This window comes from Neofelis nebulosa, chromosome 10 (assembly GCF_028018385.1).
Source record: "Neofelis nebulosa isolate mNeoNeb1 chromosome 10, mNeoNeb1.pri, whole genome shotgun sequence".
In the NCBI taxonomy this organism is placed as follows: Eukaryota; Metazoa; Chordata; class Mammalia; order Carnivora; family Felidae; genus Neofelis; species Neofelis nebulosa.
The window spans coordinates 45,776,694-45,800,525 of NC_080791.1; the positions used below are offsets into that span (position 1 = coordinate 45,776,694).

A 23,832-nucleotide genomic window follows, 5' to 3' on the forward strand; every position below is an offset into this window, starting at 1 on the left:
GTGGCTGAAATTAAAAAATAAGGGAAACACCAATTTCTGGCAAGAAAGAGAAACTGGATCACTCGTGCATTTCTAGAGAGAATGTCAAATGGTAGAGTCATTCTAGAAAGCAGTTTGACAGTTTCTTGAAAAAAAAAATAGAGACACACAACTATCATATGACCAAGCAACTGTAGTCCAGGGTGTTTATCCTAAAGAAATGAAAACGTATGTTAATACAAAATCTATGCACAAATGTTTACGGCAGCTTTTCCATAGAATAGTCAAAAACCAGAAACCACCCATATGTTTTTCAAGAGGTGAATGGTTTAAAAAATAGTGGAGTATCCTTTTCAGCAATGAAAAAGAATAAACGAATGATATATAAAACAATGTTGATGAATCTCCCAAGAAATATGCTGAGTAAAAAAGGCCAATCCCTAAACACTGCATAATGCATGATCTCATTTACATGACATTCTTGAAATGACAGAATCATAGACATGAAGAATAAAGTAATGGTGGCCAGGGGTTAGGAGGAGGTGGCATATGGGAGGAAAGTGGGTATTGTTATAAAAGGGCAACAGGAGAGATCCTTTTGAAGATGGAAATCTTCTATATCTTGACTATATCAATAACAGGGTTTGGGTTGTGATATTTATTTACTATCATTTTGTAAAATGATACCATCAGCAGACACCAGATAAAAAGAACAAGGAATCTCTCCACTATTTCTAACAACTGCCTAAGAATCTACAATCATCTCAAAATAAAAAGTTCAATTAAAAAAAGGTAGGGGCACTTAGGTGGCTCAGTCAGTTAAGTATCCAACTCTTGATCTCGGCTCAGGTCATGATCTCACAATTCATGAGTTCAAGCTCCACATGGGGCTCTGCACTGACAGCATGGAGCCTGCTTAGAATTGTTTCTCCCTCTCTCTCTCTGCCCCCACCCCACTTGTGCTCTCTCGTTCCCTCTCAAAAATATAAGTAAATTTAAAAAAAAAAAAGCAGTCATCCACATGGCCAATAGGAAATGAAACATGCTCATCACTATTACTCATCATTGCACAAAGAAATACCACTACATACAAACCAGAATGACTAAAATAAAAAGAACGGATAAAGCAAAGTACTGATGGGAATGAAAAAACCATCTGTAATTACAAATACCGCCAAAAACTAAATGCCCATTACCAGTAAAGTAGATAAATTGTACACATTTGCAATATTGGTATACCAAACTGTATAGCCTATTGTAAGAAACAGGGGAAATCTTACACAAAACATGAAAACAACCTAGGACCTTATCATCACTGTGCTCTAACCCAGAGATTCCAACCAGGGTTTACAAATGGCCAAAATACTGATCCTCTCAACAGTCTGGGTAGTCAGGCCTAGGGTAACAGAGCATAGCAATAAATATTTCAATGTTCCCTAGTGTGCTACACAATTATTATCATTTTCTAGGTACACCATACATGCTACAGCATAAAAAAAAAGGTTAGGAAACACTGATCTCACCAAATAACATAACAGCAATCGTACACACCATGTAGAAAGAGCACACGCACATATCTATAAAATCATTATCTGAAATCATCAGACACCTTCAGAAACATATTTTTATAGCAAAAATGTTACAATGTTCATAAGATTTGACCAAGAAATTCCACATTAATCTCTTATGAATTTTCCAAATATGCTTACAAAAATTTAGCTAAATACAGGTACATAATAGTACTATGATTAAAATATAAACTTATTTGTCATAGTGTTATAATCTTGTTTTAGAAGACCACTTAATGACCAGGGAAAAATAAATCAAAACATATAAATTGAAAATGCAAACTACAAAACAGTATTTTTTAATGAACATACGGAACAAATACGAGAATGTTATTCATTGTTATCTCTGATCATGGCAACATATTATTTTAATCTTCTTTTTGTTTTGGGGTATTTTCCAGAAATTCTACAATAAACACATGATACATGTGTAAAACTGGTAGGAGACAAACAAGTAGGAGAAAATAGGGATTATTATAGTAGAAAGAATCTGAATGAGAGACAGAAATAAATACCCTAATAGAGTACAAAATAATCATATGATAAGATTTTTAACTTTAGCTCTACAACTAACAATTGCTATGAAGGATCCTTGTTTAGATATAATTCTTTAGATTTCAGTTTCTTCAGTTATTAAATAAATTGAATTAAATGACACAGGAGTGACACCCAGATAGCAAACCAGCAGGTTCCAGCATTCATCCCCTACAGAAATGTCAATTTGAACAACTATCCATGCATGAAAATACCTTCACAAAAGCTAAGGATTCCAGGTGAGAGATTACAGCACTTCGATGGAACACAGAAATAATAAAACACACACTGAAAAGGGTAAGTAAGAGCATCTCATGTATGTTACCCAGCCTCCAAGTCCAGACATCCCAGGGTGGAGACAGACACTCACCCCATGAAAGAAGAGTGAAATGAGCACCCAACTTCACCAGAAGTGTGTGAGCCAGCCCACACAAACTAGGGACTCAAGCTCAAGGCCCATCCCAGCACCAGGCTAACTCCTAAGAAGCCAGGCTCCAGTCTTACTCTAGGCCTAACACCAAATTCCAAGCCATCAGGACTGCTCCCTTATGGGACCAAGCACATGGCCTACACCAGTGAACCTAGGCTCCAGGCCTACCCCTAAACACCAGCCCAGCCAGCCACAAGACTTCAACAGCAAGCCCATGCACAGACTTCACCAAAAAACCTACCCAAAATCTCTGGCCAGTCTACAGGATGAAGGGCTTGCACTACAGGAGCCAGAATTTGGACACTGTAAATGATGCCTGACACCTGGGTGGCTCAGTTGGTTAAGCATCTGAGTTTGGCTCAGGTCATGATCTCATGGTTCTTGAGTTCAAGCCCCACATCAGGTTCCATGCTGACAGCTAAGTGCCTGGAGCCTACTTTGGATTCTGTGTCTCCCTCTCTCTCTGCCCCTCCCCTTCTCACATGCTGTCTCTCTGTCTCTCTGTCTCTCTCTCACTCTCTCTCTCTCTCAAAAATAAGTAAATATTTTTTAAAAAATGCACACATACCAAAACAAAGCCACAAGGAATACAAATAAACATAAAAACAAAGGAACAAAATAAAACACCAATAACCAACCCTAGGAAAACAGAGACATATGAATTGCCAAAGAATTCAAAATAATTATCTTAAAAAAACTCAGTAAACTACAACAGAACACAGACAACTAAATGAAATCAGAAACACAATACGTAACCAAAATGAGAAGTTTAACAAAGATGAAAACTACTTTAAAAAAAAAAAAAAAAAAAGGTGGGGCACCTGGGTGGCTCAGTCAATTGAGTGTCTGACTCTTGATTTTGACTCAGGTCATTATCCCAGGGTCATGGGATTGATCACCACATCAGGCTCCATGGTGAGCATGGAGCCTGCTTAAGATTCTCTCTCTTTCCCTCTGCCCCCCCCCTTGCTTACGCTCTCTCTAAATATATATATATATATATAAATATACATAAATATATATATATTTATAATATAATATATATAAATATATATATATATTTATAATATAATATATATAAATATATATATATATATTTATAATATAATATATAATAAATATATATATATATTTATAATATAAATATATATTTTTTTTTTAACTATAAATAGGATTTAAATGAAATCCTAAAAATTCCATTTAGAAAAGGAATAAAGTATAAAAAGAAAGAGAAAAAATTCTGGAGCTGAAGAAAACAATGACAAAACTAAAAAAAATTTCATAGACAGTTTCAACAACAGACTAGTTCAAGCTGAAGAAAGAATCACAGAGGTAATAAAATGGCAATAAATACATATCTTTCAATAATTACTTTGAAGGTAAATGGACTAAACACTCCAATCAAAAAACACAGAGTGACAGAATGGATAAAGAAATAAGACTCTTCTATATGCTGCTTCCAAGAGAATCATTTTAAGCCTAAAGACACAGGCATAATGAAAGTGAAGGAATGGAAAAATATTTACCATGCAAATGGATGATAAAAGAAAGTGAGAGTAGCAACACTTGTGTCATACAAAATTCTTTTTAAAACAAAACAAAGACTATAACAAGAGACAAAGAAGGACACAATAATAAAGAGGACAATTCAATAAGAAAATACAATAATTGTAAATATTTATGTACCCAACATGAAAGCACCGAAATACATACAGCAGTTAATAACAAACATAAAGGACCTAATTGATAATAATACAACAGTTGCAGGGGACTTTAACATCCTTATATCAATAGATCATCTAAACAGAAAAACTACAAGGAAACGAGGGCTTTGAATGACACACTAGACCATACAGACTTAATAGATACATTCAAAACATCCCATCCTAAAACAGCAAAATACACATTTTTTTCATGTGCACATGGAATATTCTCCAGAACAGATCACATATTAGGCCACAAAATAGGCCTCAACACATTCAAAAATATCAAAATCATACCATGCATCTTTTCTGACCACAACTCTATGAAACTAGGTATCAACCACAAGAAAAAATCTGGAAAGAACACAAACACATGGAGATTAAATAACATGCTGCTAAACAATGAATGAGTTAACCAGGAAATAAAAGAAAAAATTAAAAAGTACACGGAAATAAATGAAAATGAAAACACAATGGCTCAAAACCTGTGGAAGGCAGCAAAGCAGTTCTACAAGGGAAGTTCAGAGCAATGAGGTCTATCTCAAAAAGCAAGAAAATATCAAATAAACTACCTAACCCTTCACTAAAGGAGCTAGAAAAAGACCAACCAGCAGAAGGAAGGAAATAATAAAGATTACAGCACAAATAAATGATATACAAACTAAAAAAAAACAATAGATCAGTGAAGCCAGAAGCTAGTTTTTTGAAAAAAAAAAAAAAATCAATAAAATTGCTAAACCTCTAGCCAGACTTATCAAGGAAAAAAGATCAAGGACTCAAATAAAATAACAAATGAGACAGAAGAAATAGCAAACACCACCACAGAAATATAAACAACGTTAAGAGAGTACTGTGAAAAACCATATGCCAACAAATTGGACAACTTGGAATAAGTGGGTAAACTCCTAGAAACATATAAAATACCAAAACTGAAACAGGAGGAAATAGAAAATTTGAACAGATCAATAACCTGCAAAGAAATTGAATCAGAAATTAAAAAACTACAAAGTCCAAGACCAGATGGCTTCACAAGCAAATTCTACCAAACATTTAATGAAGAGTTGATAGCTATTTTTTTCAAACTATTCCAAAAAAAATAGAAAAGGATGGAAAACTTCTAAATTCATCCTATGAGGCCAGCATTACCCTAATACAAAAACCAGACAGACACCACTAACAAAAAGAACTGCAGGTCAATATCTCTGATGAACATAGATGCAAAAATCTTCAAAACACTAGCAAACCAAATCCAACAATACATAAAAAAAAATCATTCACCACAATCAGGTGGGATTTATTCCTGGGTTTCAAGGGTGGCTCAGTATTTGTAAATCAAACAATATGATACATCACATCAATAAGACAAAGGGTAAGAACCATGAAATCATTTCAACAGGTGCAGAAAAACTATTTGGCAAAGTACAACATCCATTCATAATAAAAAGCTATCAAAAAAGGTTTAGAGAGAACATATCTCAAGACAATAAATGCCATATAGGAAAAACTCACAGCTAACATCATCCACAATGGGGAATAACTGACAGCTTTTCCTCTATGGTCAGGAATAAGACAAGGATGTCTACTATCACCACTTTTATTTAATATAGTACTGGAAGTCCTAGCCACAGCAGACAGCAAAAAGAAATAAAAAACATCCAAATCTGTAAGGAAGAAGTAAAACTTTCACTATTTGCAGATGACATATACCATATATAGAAAACCTGAAAGAGTCCACCAAAAAACTGCTAGAACTGATAAACCAATTCAATAAAGTAGCAGGATATGGGGCACCTGGATGGCTCAGTGGGTTAAGCATCTGACTCCGGTTCAGATCATGATCTCAGGGTTCTTGAGTTCGAGCCCCACATCGGGTTCTGTGCTGACAGCTAAGAGCCTAGGGGCTGCTCCAGATTCTGTGTCTCCCTCTCTCGGCCCCTCCCTCACTCACACTCTTCTCCCTCTCTCTCTCAAAAATAAATCAACATTTTTAAAAAATGTTTTAATAAAAAAAAATAAAAAATAAATCTGTGGCATTTCTATATACATATAATGAAACAAAGAAAAAGTAATTAAGAAATCAATCCCATTGATAAATGCACCAAATGCACTAGGAAGAAACCTAACCAAACAGATAAAAGACCAATACTCCTAAAACTATTTAAAACAAGGAAGAAAGATGGGGTGCCTGGGTGGCACAGTCGGTTAAGAGTCCAACTTCAGCTCAAGTCATGATCACACCATTCATGAGTTGGAGCCCACATTGGGCTCTGTGCTGACAGCTCAGAGCCTGGAGCCTGCTTTAGACTCTGTGTCTACCTCTCTCTCTGCCCCTCCCCCATGTGCGCTCGCTCTCTCTCTCTCTCAAAAATAAATAAACATTAAAAAAAATTAAAACAGTGATGAAAGAAATTGAAGATGACACATAGAAATGGAAAGACATTCCATGCTCATGGATTGGAAAAACAAATATTATTAAATGACTATCAATCTACACATTTAATGCAATCATTATCAAAATACCAACAGTATTTTTCACAGAACTAGAACAAACAATCCTAAAGTTTGTATGGCACCACAAAAGACCCCGAATAGCCAAAATAATGTTGAAAAGAAAAAGCAAAGCTGGAGGCATCACAATTCTGGACTTCAATTCCATTACAAAGCTGTAGTAATCAAAACAGTACAGTACTGGCACAAAAATAGAAACACAGATCAATAAAAGAGAATAGAAAACCCAGAAATAAACCCACAATCATATGGTCAATGAATCTTCGACAAAGCAGGAAAGAATATCCAGTGGAAAAAAAACAGTCTCTTCAACAAATGGTATTCGGTAAACCAGACAGCAATGTGCAAAAGAATAAAACTGGACCACTTACTTACACCATACACAAAAATAAATTGGGATTAAAGACCTAAATATAGAGGCCCCAGGGTGGCTCAGTTGATTAAGTGTCCGACTCTTGATTTCGGATCAGGTCATAATCTCACAGTTTGTGAGATCAAGCCCTGCGCCAGGCTCCATACTGACAGTATGTAGCCTGCTTGGGATTCTCACCCTATCTCTCTCTCTGCCCCTTCCCACTAGTGCCCTCTTTCAAAATAAATAAATTTAAAAAAAAAAAAAAAGACCTAAATGTAAGACCCAAAACCATAAAAATTCTAGTAAAGAGCAAAGGCAGTATCCTAACATCAGCCATAGCAACTTTTTTCTAGATACGTCTCCTGAAGCAAGGGAAATGAGCAAAAATAAACTATTGAGACTACATCAAAATAAAAAAACTCTGCACAGTGAATGAAACAGTCAACAAAACCAAAAGGCAACCTACTGAACGAGAGAAGATATTTGCAGATGACATATCTGATAAAAGGTTAGTATCCAATATATATAAAGAGCTTATAAAACTCAACACCCAAAAAACAAATAATTTATTTAAAAAATGGGCAGAAAACACGGACATTTCTCCAAAGAAGGCATACAGATGGCCAACAGACACATGGGAAGATGCTCATCGTCATTTATCATCAGGGCAATTCAAACCAAAACTACAATGTGGGGGCACCTGGGTAGCTCAGTCAGTTGAGCATCCAACTTCAGCTCAAGTCATGATCTCATGGTTCATGAGTTCAAGCCCTACATCAGGCTTGCTGCTGTCAGCACAGAACCTACTTCAGATCCTTTGTCCCCCACGCTCTGCCCCTCCCCCACTCAAGCACACTCTCTCTTCCCCAAAAATAAATAGCCATTAAAAAAAAAGAAAAGGGGGGGGGTGCGCCTGGGTGGCTCAGTTGGTTAAGTGTCCGACTTCGGCTCAGGTCATGATCTCACGGTCCGTGAGTTCGAGCCCCGCATCGGGCTCTGTGCTGACCACTCAGAGCCTGGAGCCTGTTTCAGATTCTGTGTCTCCCTCTCTCTCTGACCCTCCCCCGTTCATGCTCTGTCTCCCTCTGTCTCAAAAATAAATAAACATCAAAAAAAAAAAAAAAAAAAAAAAGCTACAATGTGATATCACCTAACACCTGTCAGAATTCAATGTGATATCACCTAACACCTGTCAGAATAGCCGGAATCAACAACACAAGAAATATCAGTCATTGGCGAGGATATGAGGAAAAAGGAACCCTCTTGCACTGCTGATGGAAATGCACTGGTGCAACCACTGTGTAAAATGGTATGGAGGTTCCCCAGAAAGTTAAAAATAGAACTACCCTATGATCCAGCAATTGCACTACTGGTATTTAATCAAAGAATACAAAAACACTAATTTGAGGGGATACATGCACCCCGATGTTTATAGAAGCATTCTTTACAACAGCCAAGATATGGAAGCAGCCCAAGCATCGATTGATGAATGGATAAAAAAGATGTGGAGGGAAATGGGTGGGGGATGGAATAGATGGGTGATAGGTATTAAGGAGGGTACTTGTTGTGACAAGCACTGGGTGCTGTAAGTAAGTATGAATCACTGAATTCTACTTCTGAAACCAATATTGTACTGTATGTTAACTAGTATTTAAATAAAAATTTGAAAAGAAAAAAATTTATATATATAACTATGTGAAAGGCGATATGTGAATTAGTTTCATTGTAGTAATTATTTCATTTGTATATACATCAAATCATCTTGAAAATTAATATGTATATCAAAACATCCTGTTGAAAGATAAAAATTAACCGTCAACACTAAAAACAAATGACACAAAGAGTTCTTTATTTCCCCACTTTTAAAACTGCATCTTTTTTTAAATAAATGGTACTGGAGGAACTTGGTATCTGTGTAGAACAAAACATTAACCTTGACCTCTGCCTCATACTATACACAAAACTTATTATTAGATGGATCATAGACTTAAATTGGAAAATTATAAACAGTAAAGTATCTAAAAGGAAATACAGGCAAATATCTTTATAAAAATTCCAAAGTCAAAAAACAGAGGCAGCATTAAGGATAGGCCATGGAGAAAAAAAAGAAAAAAGATAGTCCATAAAAGACAAATATGGTAACCAACCTGACTAACACAATGGCTACAGACTGACGTATGATGCAAAATTATAATTATGAGCCCCCAATTTAGGAGTTTCTCTTTATAAAAATATCATTATTAAACATCTATCAGACCTATATGCATTTAATCTTATTCATTTACATTCCCTTGTCTGTTTCCCCATTCAATTAGTGCAGCACATTTATTACAGAGATGGCTGACTACTATTTGAATTAGAGCCTATGGCCATGGACTAGAACAAAGCTAACTGGCCCTCCTCAAAACGGCTAACCCCATGATCTTAGCCTTATTAGTACCAAAGTCCAATTCAGCAGTCTTTCTTGGCCCCAGAGTTTGATCACTAAATCTTCTAGAAGACTATTTCTAGAGGGACTGACAAACCTAGTTCCTTTGGAAAATAAGAAGTGAGAATTCTTCACAATAAGAAAGAATTGGTGGGTGCCTGGGTGGCTCAGTCAGTTAAGCATCAGACTCTTGATCTCAGCTCAGGTCACAATATCACAGTTCGTGGATTCAGCCCTGCTTGCAATTCTGTCTCTCCCTCTCTCTGCCCCTCCCCTGCTCTGACTATTCTAAATGAGGACAAATAACACTTATCCATAGTGCATGTTACAAATAGAAATGTATGATTTATTATCTCCTATAGGAGTTTAGGCTGTCCATCCTGAAAAAAAAAAATACAAAAATATAGGGTAACACAACTGAGATGTATAAATAACATAACAGGATATTCATAAATTTGGTATATACATATACCAGTGTCCTAACCTCGGGGGAAGACTAAGGCTCGATGATGGCTCCAGAGGGAGAAATTACGTTCTCAGTCTACAAAAGTAAAAGATGAAAGACAATGGAAACACAACATTAATATACCACTAAATCAGCAAGTAAAAAGAACTAATCCTAATAGAAGAAAATAGCATCCACTACTTGTGCAGCAAACTTTACTCTTTTCTTTCTTCCAATATGTCAGTACTTTTTAAATAAATGAGATGACAAATATACTCTGTAGAGTAACTGGCACATAGTAGACACTTAAAAATGTTAGTTTCCTTCACTCAGCACAATCACTCCCCGTCCCAACCCAAGTTCCTCTTTGTGTTGTGCAAGTTTTAAGTAATGTGCAGAGATTTCTGCCTGTGGTAATTAAGATGTTTGAAAAAATAAATGGCAATTAAGAACTCAGCTATACTTCATGGCCTCATCCTGCCTTCTCTTATAGCAGGATTTTCAGGGAGCCCTGTTGCTCAACTATAGATCCTAACAGTTAAAATCAGAAAGAGAGAAGACTGGTTCCCTCTTGCTCTAACTAAAACCTATTGTGCTTATTTCTTATCTCACTTTCTTCAGTCACTGAGGAAGACATTTGGCAATGACAGGAACATTCCAACCACCAGACCAGAAAAGCCCTGATAGCAACAGAATGTCTAGAAAACTACACACCCACACATCCCCTTCGCTGCTCATGGTCACTGCTGAACACATGCCAACCCTAACCCATGATCACGTGTTCTCTGCCTGCTCTCAAGGCCATATCCCCCCAACCTCTCTCTACAAATCTCTAGGTGTGGGCAGAGAGGTCAGTTGTTAAGGTTTGAGCCTAACACCTTCTCCTGTCTACTGCCAGCACCCAAAATAATTTCTCCCTTTCTCTTTTCCAAACCCTCATCTCTTGAGTTACTGGCTTCTCCTGCCAAGAGTTTTTCCGAGTTTGTTGCACAACAGTGTTGGCAAAACCTACCAGGAGCTGTGCTCTCCATCTGTCCAGCCCCTTCAGGATTCCCAGGATAGAGTAGTTCACCTGGGCAGCACAGCAGGGCTTCCCCATTCACTTCCTGGGGTAGCAATTGAAGTAGATTAGATCCATCAGTAACAGAATCAATAGATATCAGGAGTATTCACTATAACCTAATTATTACATGGTCAGGAAAGAGCTACACTGCATTATTCAGGGAAGTTACCTGGTCCTTATGAGAATCAAAATTAAACCACATTTTTATAGCACCACCAGCTTCAAAATAAAAACAAAACTTCAAAGACCAGAACTAGAGTAGGATATTCATCTAGGGTCAAAAGACTGCCTACATCTTTCCTCTAACAAATTTCAAAATATTTTATAAAAATAAGACCACAGGGTGCCTGGGTGGCTCAGACAGTTAAGCATCCGACATTGGCTCAGGTCATGATCTCATAGTTGGTGAGTTCGAGCCCCACTTCAGGTTATGCTGACTGCTCAGAGCCTGGAGCCTGCTTCGGATTCTGTTTCTGCCTCTCTCTCTCTGCCCCTCCCCACTTGTGCTCTGTCTCTCTCTCTCTCTCTCTCAAAAAAAAAAACATTTAAATAAATAAATAGATAGATAGATAGATAGATAGATAAATAAATAAATAAATAAATAAATAAATAAATAAGAAAGACTCATTTTGGGGCCCCTGGGTGGCTCAGTCAGTTAAGTGTCCAATTTCACCTCAGGTCATGATTTCATGGATCGTGAGTTCAAGCCCTGTGTTGGGCTCTGTGCTGACAGCTTAGAGCCTGGAGCCTACTTTGGATTCTGTGTCTCCCTCTCTCTCTGCCCCTCCCTTTATTCTTGCTCTCTTTCTCAAAATAAATAAACCTTAAGAAAAATTAAAAAATAATAAGACCTCATTTTTTAAAATATTTAGCATAATAAAGGAGGTAGAATTACTTTACTGTAACAAATAAATTTATGCTGCATGTGCTGGCTAATTATGTGTCAATTTGACTGGACCACAGGATGCCCAGACATTTATTTGATCAAACATTATTCTGGGTGTGTCTGTGAGGGTGTTTCCAGTGAAGATTAACATTTTCAGTAGACTAAGTAAAGCAGATTGCCCTTCCTAAGGTGGATGGGTCTCATCCAATGAATTGAAGACCTGACAAAAACAAAACAGCTGAGTAAAGGAAATTCCCTTGCCTGCCTGCCTTCAAGCTGGGACATTAGTCTTTTCCCTGCTTTTAGACTCAGAATGAAACATCCCCTCCTCTTGGGTCTTATTAAGCCTGAGGGCTTTCAGACTGGAACTTATACCACTGGCTCTCCTGTGTCTCCAACTTCCAACTATAGATCTTGGGACTTCTCGGCCTCCATAACTGTGTGAGCCAATTCCTTTTAATAAGTCTCTTTGTGTGTGTGGTGTGTGTGTGTGTGTGTGTGTGTGTGTGTACATACACACATACATACCCCTTTTGGTTCTGTCTCTGGAAAACCCCAACAAATACACTACATTTAAATTGCTTCTAACATCTTCATTTTTTTTCAAATATATTTTTTAAAGTTTATTTACTTAGAAAGAGAGTATGCAGAAGCAGGGAGGAGGCAGAGAGAGAGGGAGAGAGAGAATCCCAAGCAGGCTCCAGGCTGTCAGTGCAGAGTCCAACGTGGGGCTCAAACCCATGAACTTTAAGACCATGACCTGAGCTGAGATCAAAAATCGAACACTTAACTGACTCTGCCACCCCAGTGCTCCGCCCCCAACATCTTTGCTTTTAGGGTTAAAACTATAAACTACAGGGGCTCCTGGGTTGCTCAGTGGGTTTAGCATCTCTTGATTTCATCTCAGGTCATGATCCCTTGGTTATGGGATCCAGCCCTGCATCAACTTCACATGGAGCCTGCTTGAGATTATCTTCCTCTCCTCTGCCCCTCCCTCGCTTCCTCTCTCTCTCTCTCTCTCTCTCTCTCTCTCTCTCTCAAAATAAACTTTAAAAAACTTTAAATAAAGACAAACTTGAAAGTATACTTTAAATACAATATTGAGACAAAATATGATCAAGAACAAGGTTCAGATTGAGCCTTATGTAAATTATACCCATGTTCCAAATCAAGTAATATTAGTATTTTTGGTAATGTAGGGGTAGGGAGTCTTAAGAACACACACCTGTTCTCCACCTACTGAGAATATACACCTGTTACTTCCACCTAACACTGTAATCTTAAACCAAAACATTTTTCATACCCTGCCATCTTCTAGATACTTAAGCACAAATATCATGGACTCTAATATGAAATACCTTAATTAATGAAGAAAACTTCTAATAATACACTTCTTATTGAAGAACTTTATTCAGATGAAAAACAAAGTATGCCCATATATTCCAATCTCTCCAATAATATTGGGTATACTGAATTGAATCCTTAAAATAGAATTAAAGAGTTCAAGCCAGAAAAATAGGGACAACTTCAGCAAGAAATCACAGATATCAGGGGATCATATGGACTGAAAAATACCAAACTGCTTCATCATTGGTTGATATACAAAATTCCATTAACAGAAAACAAAGCCATTCTCCAAAACTGCACTTGTACTGATATATTTGCTAAAACTCACTCATACTGAAGCCTAATAATTAGCAACTATGTGATAGATCTAACACCTCTTATTATTTTTTAATGGGGATAACCCTAATCATCTACCTGAACCAGAAAAGAAACTTAACCACAAATTTAACTATGAGAAAAAAAGAAAAGAGCACAGAAGAAGAAAGCTTTAAAAAGATGCTTAACTTCCTAGGTCCCATAATTTTGTCTTAAACATCCTTGATTTACCTTTAGATGAGTGAAGACAAACAGGTTAAAACAGCTTTTCTAACATTTGTAACAGACATTTGTAATCCTTTGTAACTGAAAATTCCTGACTACTTTGATTTAAAATATACATTTTATACAAAAGGAGGTTCAATTTCAGCAAATCTAGGAATCAAGGTGTTATGTACAGTCTGAGATACCTTATAACTGCCTTTGGTTTCAAGTTTAAACAAGAGCCAAGTCAAAAGGAAAGAAATCAAAATCCTGGCCAGGATATTGGATTTAAGAAATCATTAAATACTCTCTATAAAGTAATTGCTTCTTTTTCTCTCAATTTCCTCATGGTAAAATTTGTGTTTTGTCCCATAAGTGGTAAACCTAATATATACGTACTTAATATATATTCATATATTCACTGTGTCTCTTCATTGGGAAAGCCCTCCCAAACCTACCATACCAGAATGGGTCCTCTTGTAACACCCTCTAGTAACCCCCTGTACACCTACACACAGCACCTACCACAGTTTAAATAATTTTCTTGTCTATTCAAGTTTATCTTTCCCCTTAACTGTAATGTCCAAGTACATCTTGTTCCCCCACCACTGTATTTCTGACTCATTGTAGGCAATCTGTAATATGTGAAGAATGAAACAAAGGTAGGAGAGTGAGAGGAAATAAGTTTCAGTAAATACAGTTACATTAACACTCCATGGGCTCCAAATGGAACTAGAGCACACTCTGAAATTCACTCTGATCCTGATTAATGTGAGAGTTTCTGAGACACAGGTCTGGAAAAAAATAGTCCCATGTCTACTTTCTTCAAGGTTTAGAAATCGCTAATGATGGGAACAGGCCTTCTTCCATCACTGCCAAAAGATACAAAGGTATCTCTGAGGCAACGCCCAAAATGGATTAATCGCAATCCACACTGCCAAGATAGAGCTAGAATCAATAAACCAGTGCAACCCGACACATGTAGTAAGTCAAAAGACTATACAAAATAAATCGTAGTAAGTTGAAAACACTGTAAATTCAGCATTCTGAATTTAAGAATTCAGAAACTGCTCAAATATATTTGAGCTAGCATTCTTGAGCTAGCTAGATACTTGATCTAGCATTCTTCCTTCCTTTCACACTTCTTTTCACATGTAAGTTCATTTTACTGAATACTTTCCAATGCAGCTAAAAGCTAAATTACTTAAAATCTTCTTTCATTCACTTCAATTATTGATTCTCCTCAGGTATAATCATGAGGAAAGAGAGTACCATATACAGTTTGTAATACCAATTGACAATACTAATTTAATTCACCAATAAATCAGGCTCATTAAGGAATACACTTTAACTATACTCTTAGTTTCCCAAGATGAAACAGACATATTAAACATGAAGGAAAACATTAAAAAATTCAAATGACAACACTCTTTAAGAGACGATCAATTAATAGGAAAAAAAAAGCTAAGATTAATGATAAACCAACAGACAATTTTAAAGTCTGACCTTGTATCAACAGAGACTCAAACAAATCTTTAACATGATACTACGTTATGATGAAATAGTTTAAGGCCCCTAATCATCAAAAGCATCAACTAATACTATGCATTACTATGTGGCTAGTACAGTCTCGGGGATATAAACATTTTCACAACATCATACTATACACATATTGCAAGAAATTGTACCAATATGTTTTGAAAAAACTCTCCAAAACCTTTTTATTTAGCTTTTTGTTAAGCAGTCACTTCAATTAACTCCCCTTCCCTAATTATCACCTAACACAGTACCTGGTAGATAGTCAATTAACATTTGATGAACAGATTATCTATCATCAAAGTCCTACCACATTTTTTTATCACTATCACAGCTTACCAACATAGATGAATGGGATATAAGTCCTTGCTTCAGTCTTTTAATCCAGGTTGTCTTGTCATAGTCAATAAAAGAAATTACTTATATGTATATTGCTTATGCACAAATATAAGGCAAGATTTCTTCCTCTCAAAGTCAAAACTCATAAAAAGAGGAAGCCACCTCGTATTAGTTTACTCCTTAGAAATGTTCATTATTTGACAATCTGTTGTCCAATTTAACATATTCCTCAGAAATCAAGAGCTCTCTATTCTAAATAATAAAACTCAGGTTCAAAAATATAAAATAAATCATGTAACTGTATCTTGGTGGAGGTAAATAAACAAAAGGGGGAAATGGTATGATATGTAATCAAACATAGGCTATGGTAAAGCTTGCACATTAATCGAGTTGGAAAACCAATGGAGAGTTCTGAGCAGAAGAATAACAAGTACTGATTTATATTTCTAAAAAATATGAGATAGATATTTTACCCCCATTTTTTGATAAGAATATTGAGGTTCAAATATGTTAAGAACCTTGCTCAAGGTCACTAAGCTAATATGTGGCAGCACTGAGATTCAAGCCCACGCTCTTCCCACTTTTTAACACCTCCCAAAACTCCCTGCTCAAGATTTTTCTGCAACATTCTCTTTTTAACCTCTTCATACCTCTGACTGCTTCTTTCATATTTTTTCCTCTACTCCAAAAACAAACATTCTTCGGATTATCTTCTCTTTCTAAACTCTCTCCCTTATTGGCCTAAGGATCTCTCTTCCTTATTGACCTACCATAACTTCAACCCTCATCTATATTCTTATGACATCTTAACCTAAATCTCTAGCCCCATCTTCTCTCTAGAATAGCAACTCCACATTTCCCAATGCCTCCAGGTCATTCTCCACTCATAAATTACACTAGTAGCTAGAATTCAAAATGCCCCAAAGCAATCCACCCTATTTCACTGAAAATACTTTCTCCAAGGCACTACCTTCTACAAATCCCAATAAACAAGGCTTATAATTATATAGCATCATTTAATTTTTTCCCCTACTTTAAAAGTGAGTTACTAAATCTAATCGAATAATTCTATAAACCACTGCCAGATTAAGCTTTCTGAAACAACCTCAAGCATACCACCCCCTGTTGGCAACTTTTAGTGATTGCATACTATATCAAATAAAATCCAAATTCCATCTGCCATTCCCCAACGCGTACTATATCCTATTCTACCTGAATGTCTTAGTTTAAGCCATTCTTTCCCTTATCCATCACCTATTTCTACCTTTCCAGATCATATTTTTCCTTCGAGGACAGTAAAATGCCACCTTTCCCATTAAATTTCCCCTTATCTTCCATTCAAATGTAATCTACCTCTGATTTCTCAAACAATTTGCTCTGTACCTTATAGTATTATCTCAATGAATTTATGTTACAGGGTACTGCATGCCTTACCTCCCCTCCTGGACTATGAACTTAATATAAGAAATATATCCCATTCAATTTTTTTATTCTTTACCATACCACATGGCACACAGCTGCTGTAACAGCACACTGCAAATAGCAGACTCAATAAATAACTGGTAAGTGAATAGGGGGTAAATATTCCAAATACCAATAGTCTTGGTTCAGATATTATAAAAACTAATCATCAAATCTCAGTATCCCCTTCATTAGTATATATTTTTAATCAATATTTATCAGTAAATAATAAAAAAAAAAAACATTTTAGAGTCCAAAGTTTATGACAAATATAATTTTCTAAGTAGTAAATAAGAGGTCTGGTTATTCAAAATAATCTGCATCACAGTGAATCAATTAGAGTTGGATATGAAGGCATTCTGATAAAAACTCTGTTATCACAGGGATTACCAGTATGGTTCTGGCCCTCTCACTCCTCCAGGTAGGTTCCTCTCTCTACCAAATGTATTCCCAGATAGAGGACTACTCCCTTTGACGTAAAAAGAATTTTCTAGCAACAATGCAAAAGTAAATAATGCCTACATTGAAAAATACATATTAAGGATTTGAAGGCTGTTTTAAGTTTTTTTTCATCAACCAAACAACTGTTTTAATAAGAACCTACTGACTCAGAAACATGAACAATAATGGATCATAGTTATTTAGATCCTATATTCCAATACTTATTAATTTTTATCCCTGATCGATGATAACTAAAGAGGCAAACAATAGTAAACCAGATTTGGCCAGCTATACTGAGACAGCTGCTACAGGAAAGGGTGAGTTGAAGAGTGTTTAGTGTAATGTAACGCTTCAACTTTCAACTAAAAATGATGTGCTGGAAGGACAATTTGTACTCAACAGAGATCAATCAAATAAATCACATATTAGACAGAAGTTTCAACAAGCTCAAAATGTCATGTTAATGAATAGGAAAAGTCATAATTTAATTGCTTATTAAAAAAAAAAAGGACCAAATGACTGTTAAATCTCTAAAGATGTAATAACAAATTGTGTAAAAATTATCATATACTTATTGAATAGAAAGATAAAGTGAGTCCCTTACCCCTACCCCCTAAGTCAGGCCTCAGACCAAAAAAAGACAAATTCCAAGATCTCCAAAGGTCAAATAATCCAAATAGATATCTCAGGCACTTCATGACTTCAGTGTCTTTTTTTTCTTTTTTTAAGTAAAACCAGAAACAAATGGTGTATTATCAAAAACTTTGAAAAGTCTCACTGCTGGTCTCCTTTGCTGGTCTCGTTTTCTCTAGCAAACCCGCTCACCCACTGCCTTTACAAACTCAGACCACACTCTGTGCCAGAAGCACTTTACATATTATGCCGCATTTAATCTTCACAAAGACCTCCCAAGTTAAAATCTACCATTTCTCCAATACTGCAGACACAGAAATTGAGGCTTAGAGTGGTTAGGTAATTTGTCTGAGGTTACCCAGCTAGCAAGTAGTGAGCTACAATTCTAACATGGGCAATCTGATCCAGGGTCCAGGATCCTGCCTCTAAGCTACACTAAAATTCAGAAATCGGAACAGCTTCTTGGAAGTGGAATCAAACTTTGGAAGTGTTGTAGAATTACTATTTTTTCCATAAAATAAAACCGTAAGAACATTAAAAAAAAAAAAAAAAAAAACCTAAGTCCACATTAACCAACTGATTCCTGCAGTCAGTGGTTTCCAGGCCTTTCACAACTAACTAGATTCTGCCCATAAGTTGTTTATTTCTAACAATTCCAACTCTTTTTAAATGTTTATTCAGTCTAGAGGTGATGAACTGATAATAGGTTAGATAACATGGCTCACAATTAATAAACATTATGTAAACATATTTGTTCTCTGAAGAACAGTATAAACATCTGAAGGTCAGTGAAAAGGGAGGTTTTTAAATTACTCCTTCCAAAAGTGCAGAGTTGTACTCCGGAGTCAGCTACCTGTAAATGCCAGTATCCGAATCTGGAGGTCCTGAAGAAATCACCTGGTAAAAGCATAATTAAGAATAGTCTTAGGGGCACCTGATGGTTCAGTTGGTTAAGTGTCCAACTTCAGCTCAGCTCACAATCCCACAGCTCGTGAGTTTGAGCCCCATGTCAGGCTCTGTGCTGACAGCTCAGAGCCTGGAGCCTGCTTTGGATTCTGTGTCTCCCTCTCTCTCTGCCCCTCCCCCACTCAAGCTCTTCTCTCCCTCTCAAAAATAAATAAACATTAAAAAAAAGAAAGAAAGAAAGAAAAATGGTGTTAGGGGTGCCTGAGTGGCTCAGTCACTTAAGCAACTCTTGATTTTAGCTCAGATCAAGATCTCATAGTCATGAGATTTAGCCCGGGGCTCCATGCTAGGTGTGGGTCCTGCCAAAGATTCTCTCTCTTCCTCTCCATCTGCCCCTTCCCTGCGAAAGAAAGAGAAAGAAAGAAAGAAAGAAAGAAAGAAAGAAAGAAAGAAAGAAAGAAAGAAAGAAAGAAAGGAAGGAAGGAAGGAAGGAAGGAAGGAAGGAAGGAAGGAAGGAAGGAAGGAAGGAAGGAAGGAAGAAAGAAAGAAAGAAAGAAAGAAAGAAAGAAAGAAAGAAAAAGTCAGTCAGTCTTAGGGTCTTAGAACCCCCTGAGTTAGTTAAGTGAGCAAGTTTTCCTTAAAGAAGGCACCTAAAAACCTGAACAACATAGAATCCATCCCCCTAAATGGGCAACTATGCATTCTAAATTTGTATTCTAAATTATGGTGGGCACTAGCTTTCATTCATCTTAGTGGTGGCCTACAGCTAAAATAGTTCAACAACGGTTTCGTGCTGTTGTGTTGTTTGTGTGTATATGTGTGTATTGTGTGGAAAGGGGTACCACTTGTTGTGAGTGTGTGGTAATAACTAACATTCTTTTGCACTGCCTTAGGCCTGCCAAATATCTCCTTACTCCTGACCTATTCATGAGTTCATTAATTCACATCTGTACTCATTCAGACATTTATTAAGCACTTACAGAAGTACTGTGCTAATTCTAAATACAAACCACCATCCTAACAGGACACTAAAGAGACAATATTCAAAGTGTGACTCTTGATCCAACAGCATCAATATTACCTGGGAGTCTGTTAGAAATGCGGAATCTCAGTCCCCACCCAGACCTACTAAATCAGAAACTCTCATTTTCATTTTCACATGATGGGAGAGGGAGTAGTGTCTTAACACATATTAATGTCTGGGTCTATATGATAAAAAGTGAAACTGACTTCTGCAAGCCCAGAGAAAGTTACCATATTCTTTGTTATCTCTGTAAGAAACAATCAGACTTTTCCAGAAGTACCACAGATATGGCCCTGACACACTTTCAAAAATATTAGGCTATAAATCCAAATTATTACTCAATGAGAAGTAAAAACTGATCATCCACTGAATATACAATAAAACTCTTAGGAAACATACAAAATATATGATCTCTGCCTTCTTAAGACACATACTCTACTGGGCAAGAAAATGAGAGGATGAACTTTGATAGCCAAAGTAATACATCTTTAATATCAAGAACAAGGTTATCGGAAAAAAAGATGCTGGTGAAAACATTTAAGCACAAACTTGTTTTAACAGTTCTCAGTGGTACATATATGTATTTACAAATATTCTCTACTAAAAACTCCAAACTTAAATTGCTTGGGTGACCTAAAGTCAGATCTTTTAATCACCTTCACTGATCCTGTCGAGAACCATCCTTTAAATTGGCACCCAAAATCTCAACCAGAGTCTACTCTGTGAACCTGCAAGAACATTTGCAAAACGATCAAGCCACAATACTGTCATCCCAAACTGAGACAAGATCTGAGCCCGCAGGGATTTGCTGTCAAATATGCCCTTTAAAAAGGGGGATGAGGGTTAGAGAGGGAATTAGATGAGAAAAGACTGAGGGCCATTTCTCAACGTCTCGCTGACCTACAAACTCCTCTCCATCAGAAGGCGAGAGAAAGAAAAATTACTGCAGTTCCCTTAAGTCACAATTTTAAGTGTCCTAACTTAATTTTAAAGTTGGGAGCCCATCCTCTTCCCATCAACAGGCATTCGGATGACAGCTCAACATCAAGTTCCCCTCCCCCTTTTCCCGCCGAGTGTATAGCATTTGGGATATCCGTCCCCTTGCGACCTCCTCCATCCCACCCACAACCCCCAAAACTCTGGCCCCTCCGAATGAGAGCCCGACACAGAACGAGTCGCCCAGGCCGCTGGGAAGCACGACTGCGTCCCACGGCCCACCCTCCACACTAAACTCGCCGTGGGGGAGGGGCTGACAGTTCTCACCAAGTACAGTGGGGCGTAAATCTTCAGGGACTCCTCCAGGGCGCCCCCGGTGATCTGCACGAAGGAGACCCCACAGGAAGGGTGCCAAGTGTGGCCGATCTCGTAGCAGTTATGAGGGATGGACTTGCTGAGAGCCGCCATGACGGAGAGCCGTGCGGACGGGCAGCAAGGGGGCGAGCCGAAGCGCGGGAGGCAGCTGGGCAAGAGGTAGCCGAGCGCGCGCCCGACCGCAGCCGACTCTCCGGGCTGGCCGCTGGAGGTGCAGAATAGAGGGGAAAGGTCACGCGAGCAGGGTTACTCTGGGCCAAAGTCCTCGGATGTTAAGCGCTCGGCGTATCGCAGCTCGAGGGGGCGGGGCGCGCACCGGGGAGGCGGGGAGAGGCGGAGCGTGCGCGCGCCCGGCCCTCGGAGCCCCGGGCCGTGCGGAGAGCGGAAAGCGTGAGAGCGCGACTCGGGGACGCGCCTGTCTCCCACTGCCCACGTCAGCCCCTCGCTGGCCCGCGACGTCTGCGTTGGGAGAGCCCTGGTAGGTGACTTGGGTCACACTGTACTCGTCTCTGCCCTCTCAAAGCCCTGCCAAGTAGAACGGAGGGCAGTGGAAGAAAGGGATAAAATGTCTTTGTTGGGAGCTAGCTGGTGGAGGAAGACGGTTGCCACGAGTCTGGACAGCCTTCCTCCTCAGAACTGCCACCTTCCCTTCCCTAGACTACCAATTAATAAATGGCTAAGGCTGCCTGCTGGTTGAGACCGCGCTGCTCCTGGTTGCTGGGCTTTCTATTCTGTGGTGTCTGAGAAGTTTGAAAAATCTATTAGCAAAGTTTGTACACTTCCTGTGTGGGAAAAGGGCAGTAGATCATTCTGTCCACTGAGCCACTACTGAGCGATTCTTTCTGCAGCGCACATGACAATCATCGGCCAAATGGTGGACAGAGTAGAGGGGACAGTGGTCTTAGAACTCATACCCGATAGAGAGCTTGGCCATCAATTGGCAGAAGGGACCTGTGTGACCTATAGATCATATAACCCCTCTAAAATGTCAGTTTTCTCATCTATAATAACCCAGGTTCCTTGGAATCCTAAATTCTATAGCTTCTTAAAGCAGGAGCATACTGCCTTTAGAGGACTCCCGTTCTAATCAAGCCTTCATTCATTCTACAAAGCTTTACTGAGCACATACTATTTTCCTGGCACTGTTGTAAACTCTCGTTGATTCAGATGTGAACAGGAGAGACCAGGTTTTGACCCGCTCCTCCTCCCACTCCCACGGAGTCTGAGCCTGAGCTCCTGCTGCAGCCGCTGGTATTGGGGTTTCTGGAGTTACAAATGAACAACGATGTCAACAAAGTTGTTAATGATATGAAAGTAAGGAAATCTACACGAGATCAGAAAAAAGAAAGAAACTCGTTCTCGTCCGTTTATGCGATGGCAAAAGAAATCACTGTTAGAGAAAGCAAAGCAGATGTTGGTGGGTGACACTAGTGATATTGTAGAGGACCCCTACACATCTTTTGTGAAGTTGCTGTCTCTGAATGATTGCCAATTTGCTTTGTATAATGCACATTCAAAACAAGAGTCTAAGAAAGAAGACCTAGTATTTAAATTCTGGGGCCCTGAAAGTGCACTTTATAACACAAGATGATATATGCTATCTCTAAAAATGCCATTAAAAAGAAATTTACAGATATTAAACTTAAGTTGCAAGTAAACGGCTTGGATAATATTAAGGAGTATTCCTCACTTGGAGAGAAACAAAGGCAGCATAGTGGTCCCACTTGAAGGAAACCCCTTATAAAATGACAAATACCATCTGGATGTTAGGGAACTTCCACTTCTCCAGCTCAGTCAACCGGCATAGTATGAGGTTTTGTTCTGTTTCTTGCCCTTCTCAATGGGCCCTTCCAAAACAATGAATGAAAGAAATAGCATTCATTTAAGCAGCCTATCAGTGATTGCTGTTAGAATGTTTCATACTGTTACTTTTACATAGAACCCAAGGAATGCCATCCCATCATATTTTAGCCAAAACAACTGGTTATATATGCCTTCCTTGCAGCAAGTGCTACAATGAATGTGATCGCCAATGTGAATAATTTAGAATACTGCAAAGTGTAAGTTAATTGCATTGAGAGTAGTTTTCACCTGTCAGATGGTAAACTTTACTTAGTATTATTTATACTTGCACTTGATTACAGTTCTGTAACTCTCCAGCATTCATACACCTCACCTTCCTTGGCAAGTCTGTTTTGATGACATGACAGGATGGATATAACACCATGCATTGAAAGCACTTTTTTGTGATGAGTTTAACCCCTCACTCCCAAAAGGAATGCCAATTAAGTTGTGCTAACTGTGTCATCAACTTATCCTCATACCCCAGTGTTCATTCCCATTACCTGCATATCTTCTTAAAAGGAATAGCTGTTATGACTGCCTTTTTGTTTACCATTCCGTATACAGTACTGAA

At 37.9% G+C, this 23,832-nt stretch overlaps 1 protein-coding gene and 1 pseudogene across 2 annotated transcripts in view; one reads left to right on the top strand and one right to left on the bottom strand.

Moving 5' to 3' along the window:
- Positions 1–21,726, bottom strand: part of TMEM135 (transmembrane protein 135) — a 265,370-nt gene extending 243,644 nt beyond the window's left edge. Inside the window, exon 1 of one of the 2 annotated variants that reach the window (XM_058687538.1) lies at positions 21,369–21,726. In XM_058687538.1, the coding sequence (XP_058543521.1) occupies positions 21,369–21,509 (141 nt within the window). In that variant the 5' untranslated portion in view covers positions 21,510–21,726. The remainder of the gene's footprint in view (positions 1–21,368) is intronic. The other variant, XM_058687537.1, reaches the window with a different exon arrangement.
- A 596-nt stretch (positions 21,727–22,322) lies between these two features.
- LOC131487171 (cofilin-2-like) lies at positions 22,323–23,419 on the top strand (annotated as a pseudogene).
- Positions 23,420–23,832: the final 413 nt, after the last annotated feature.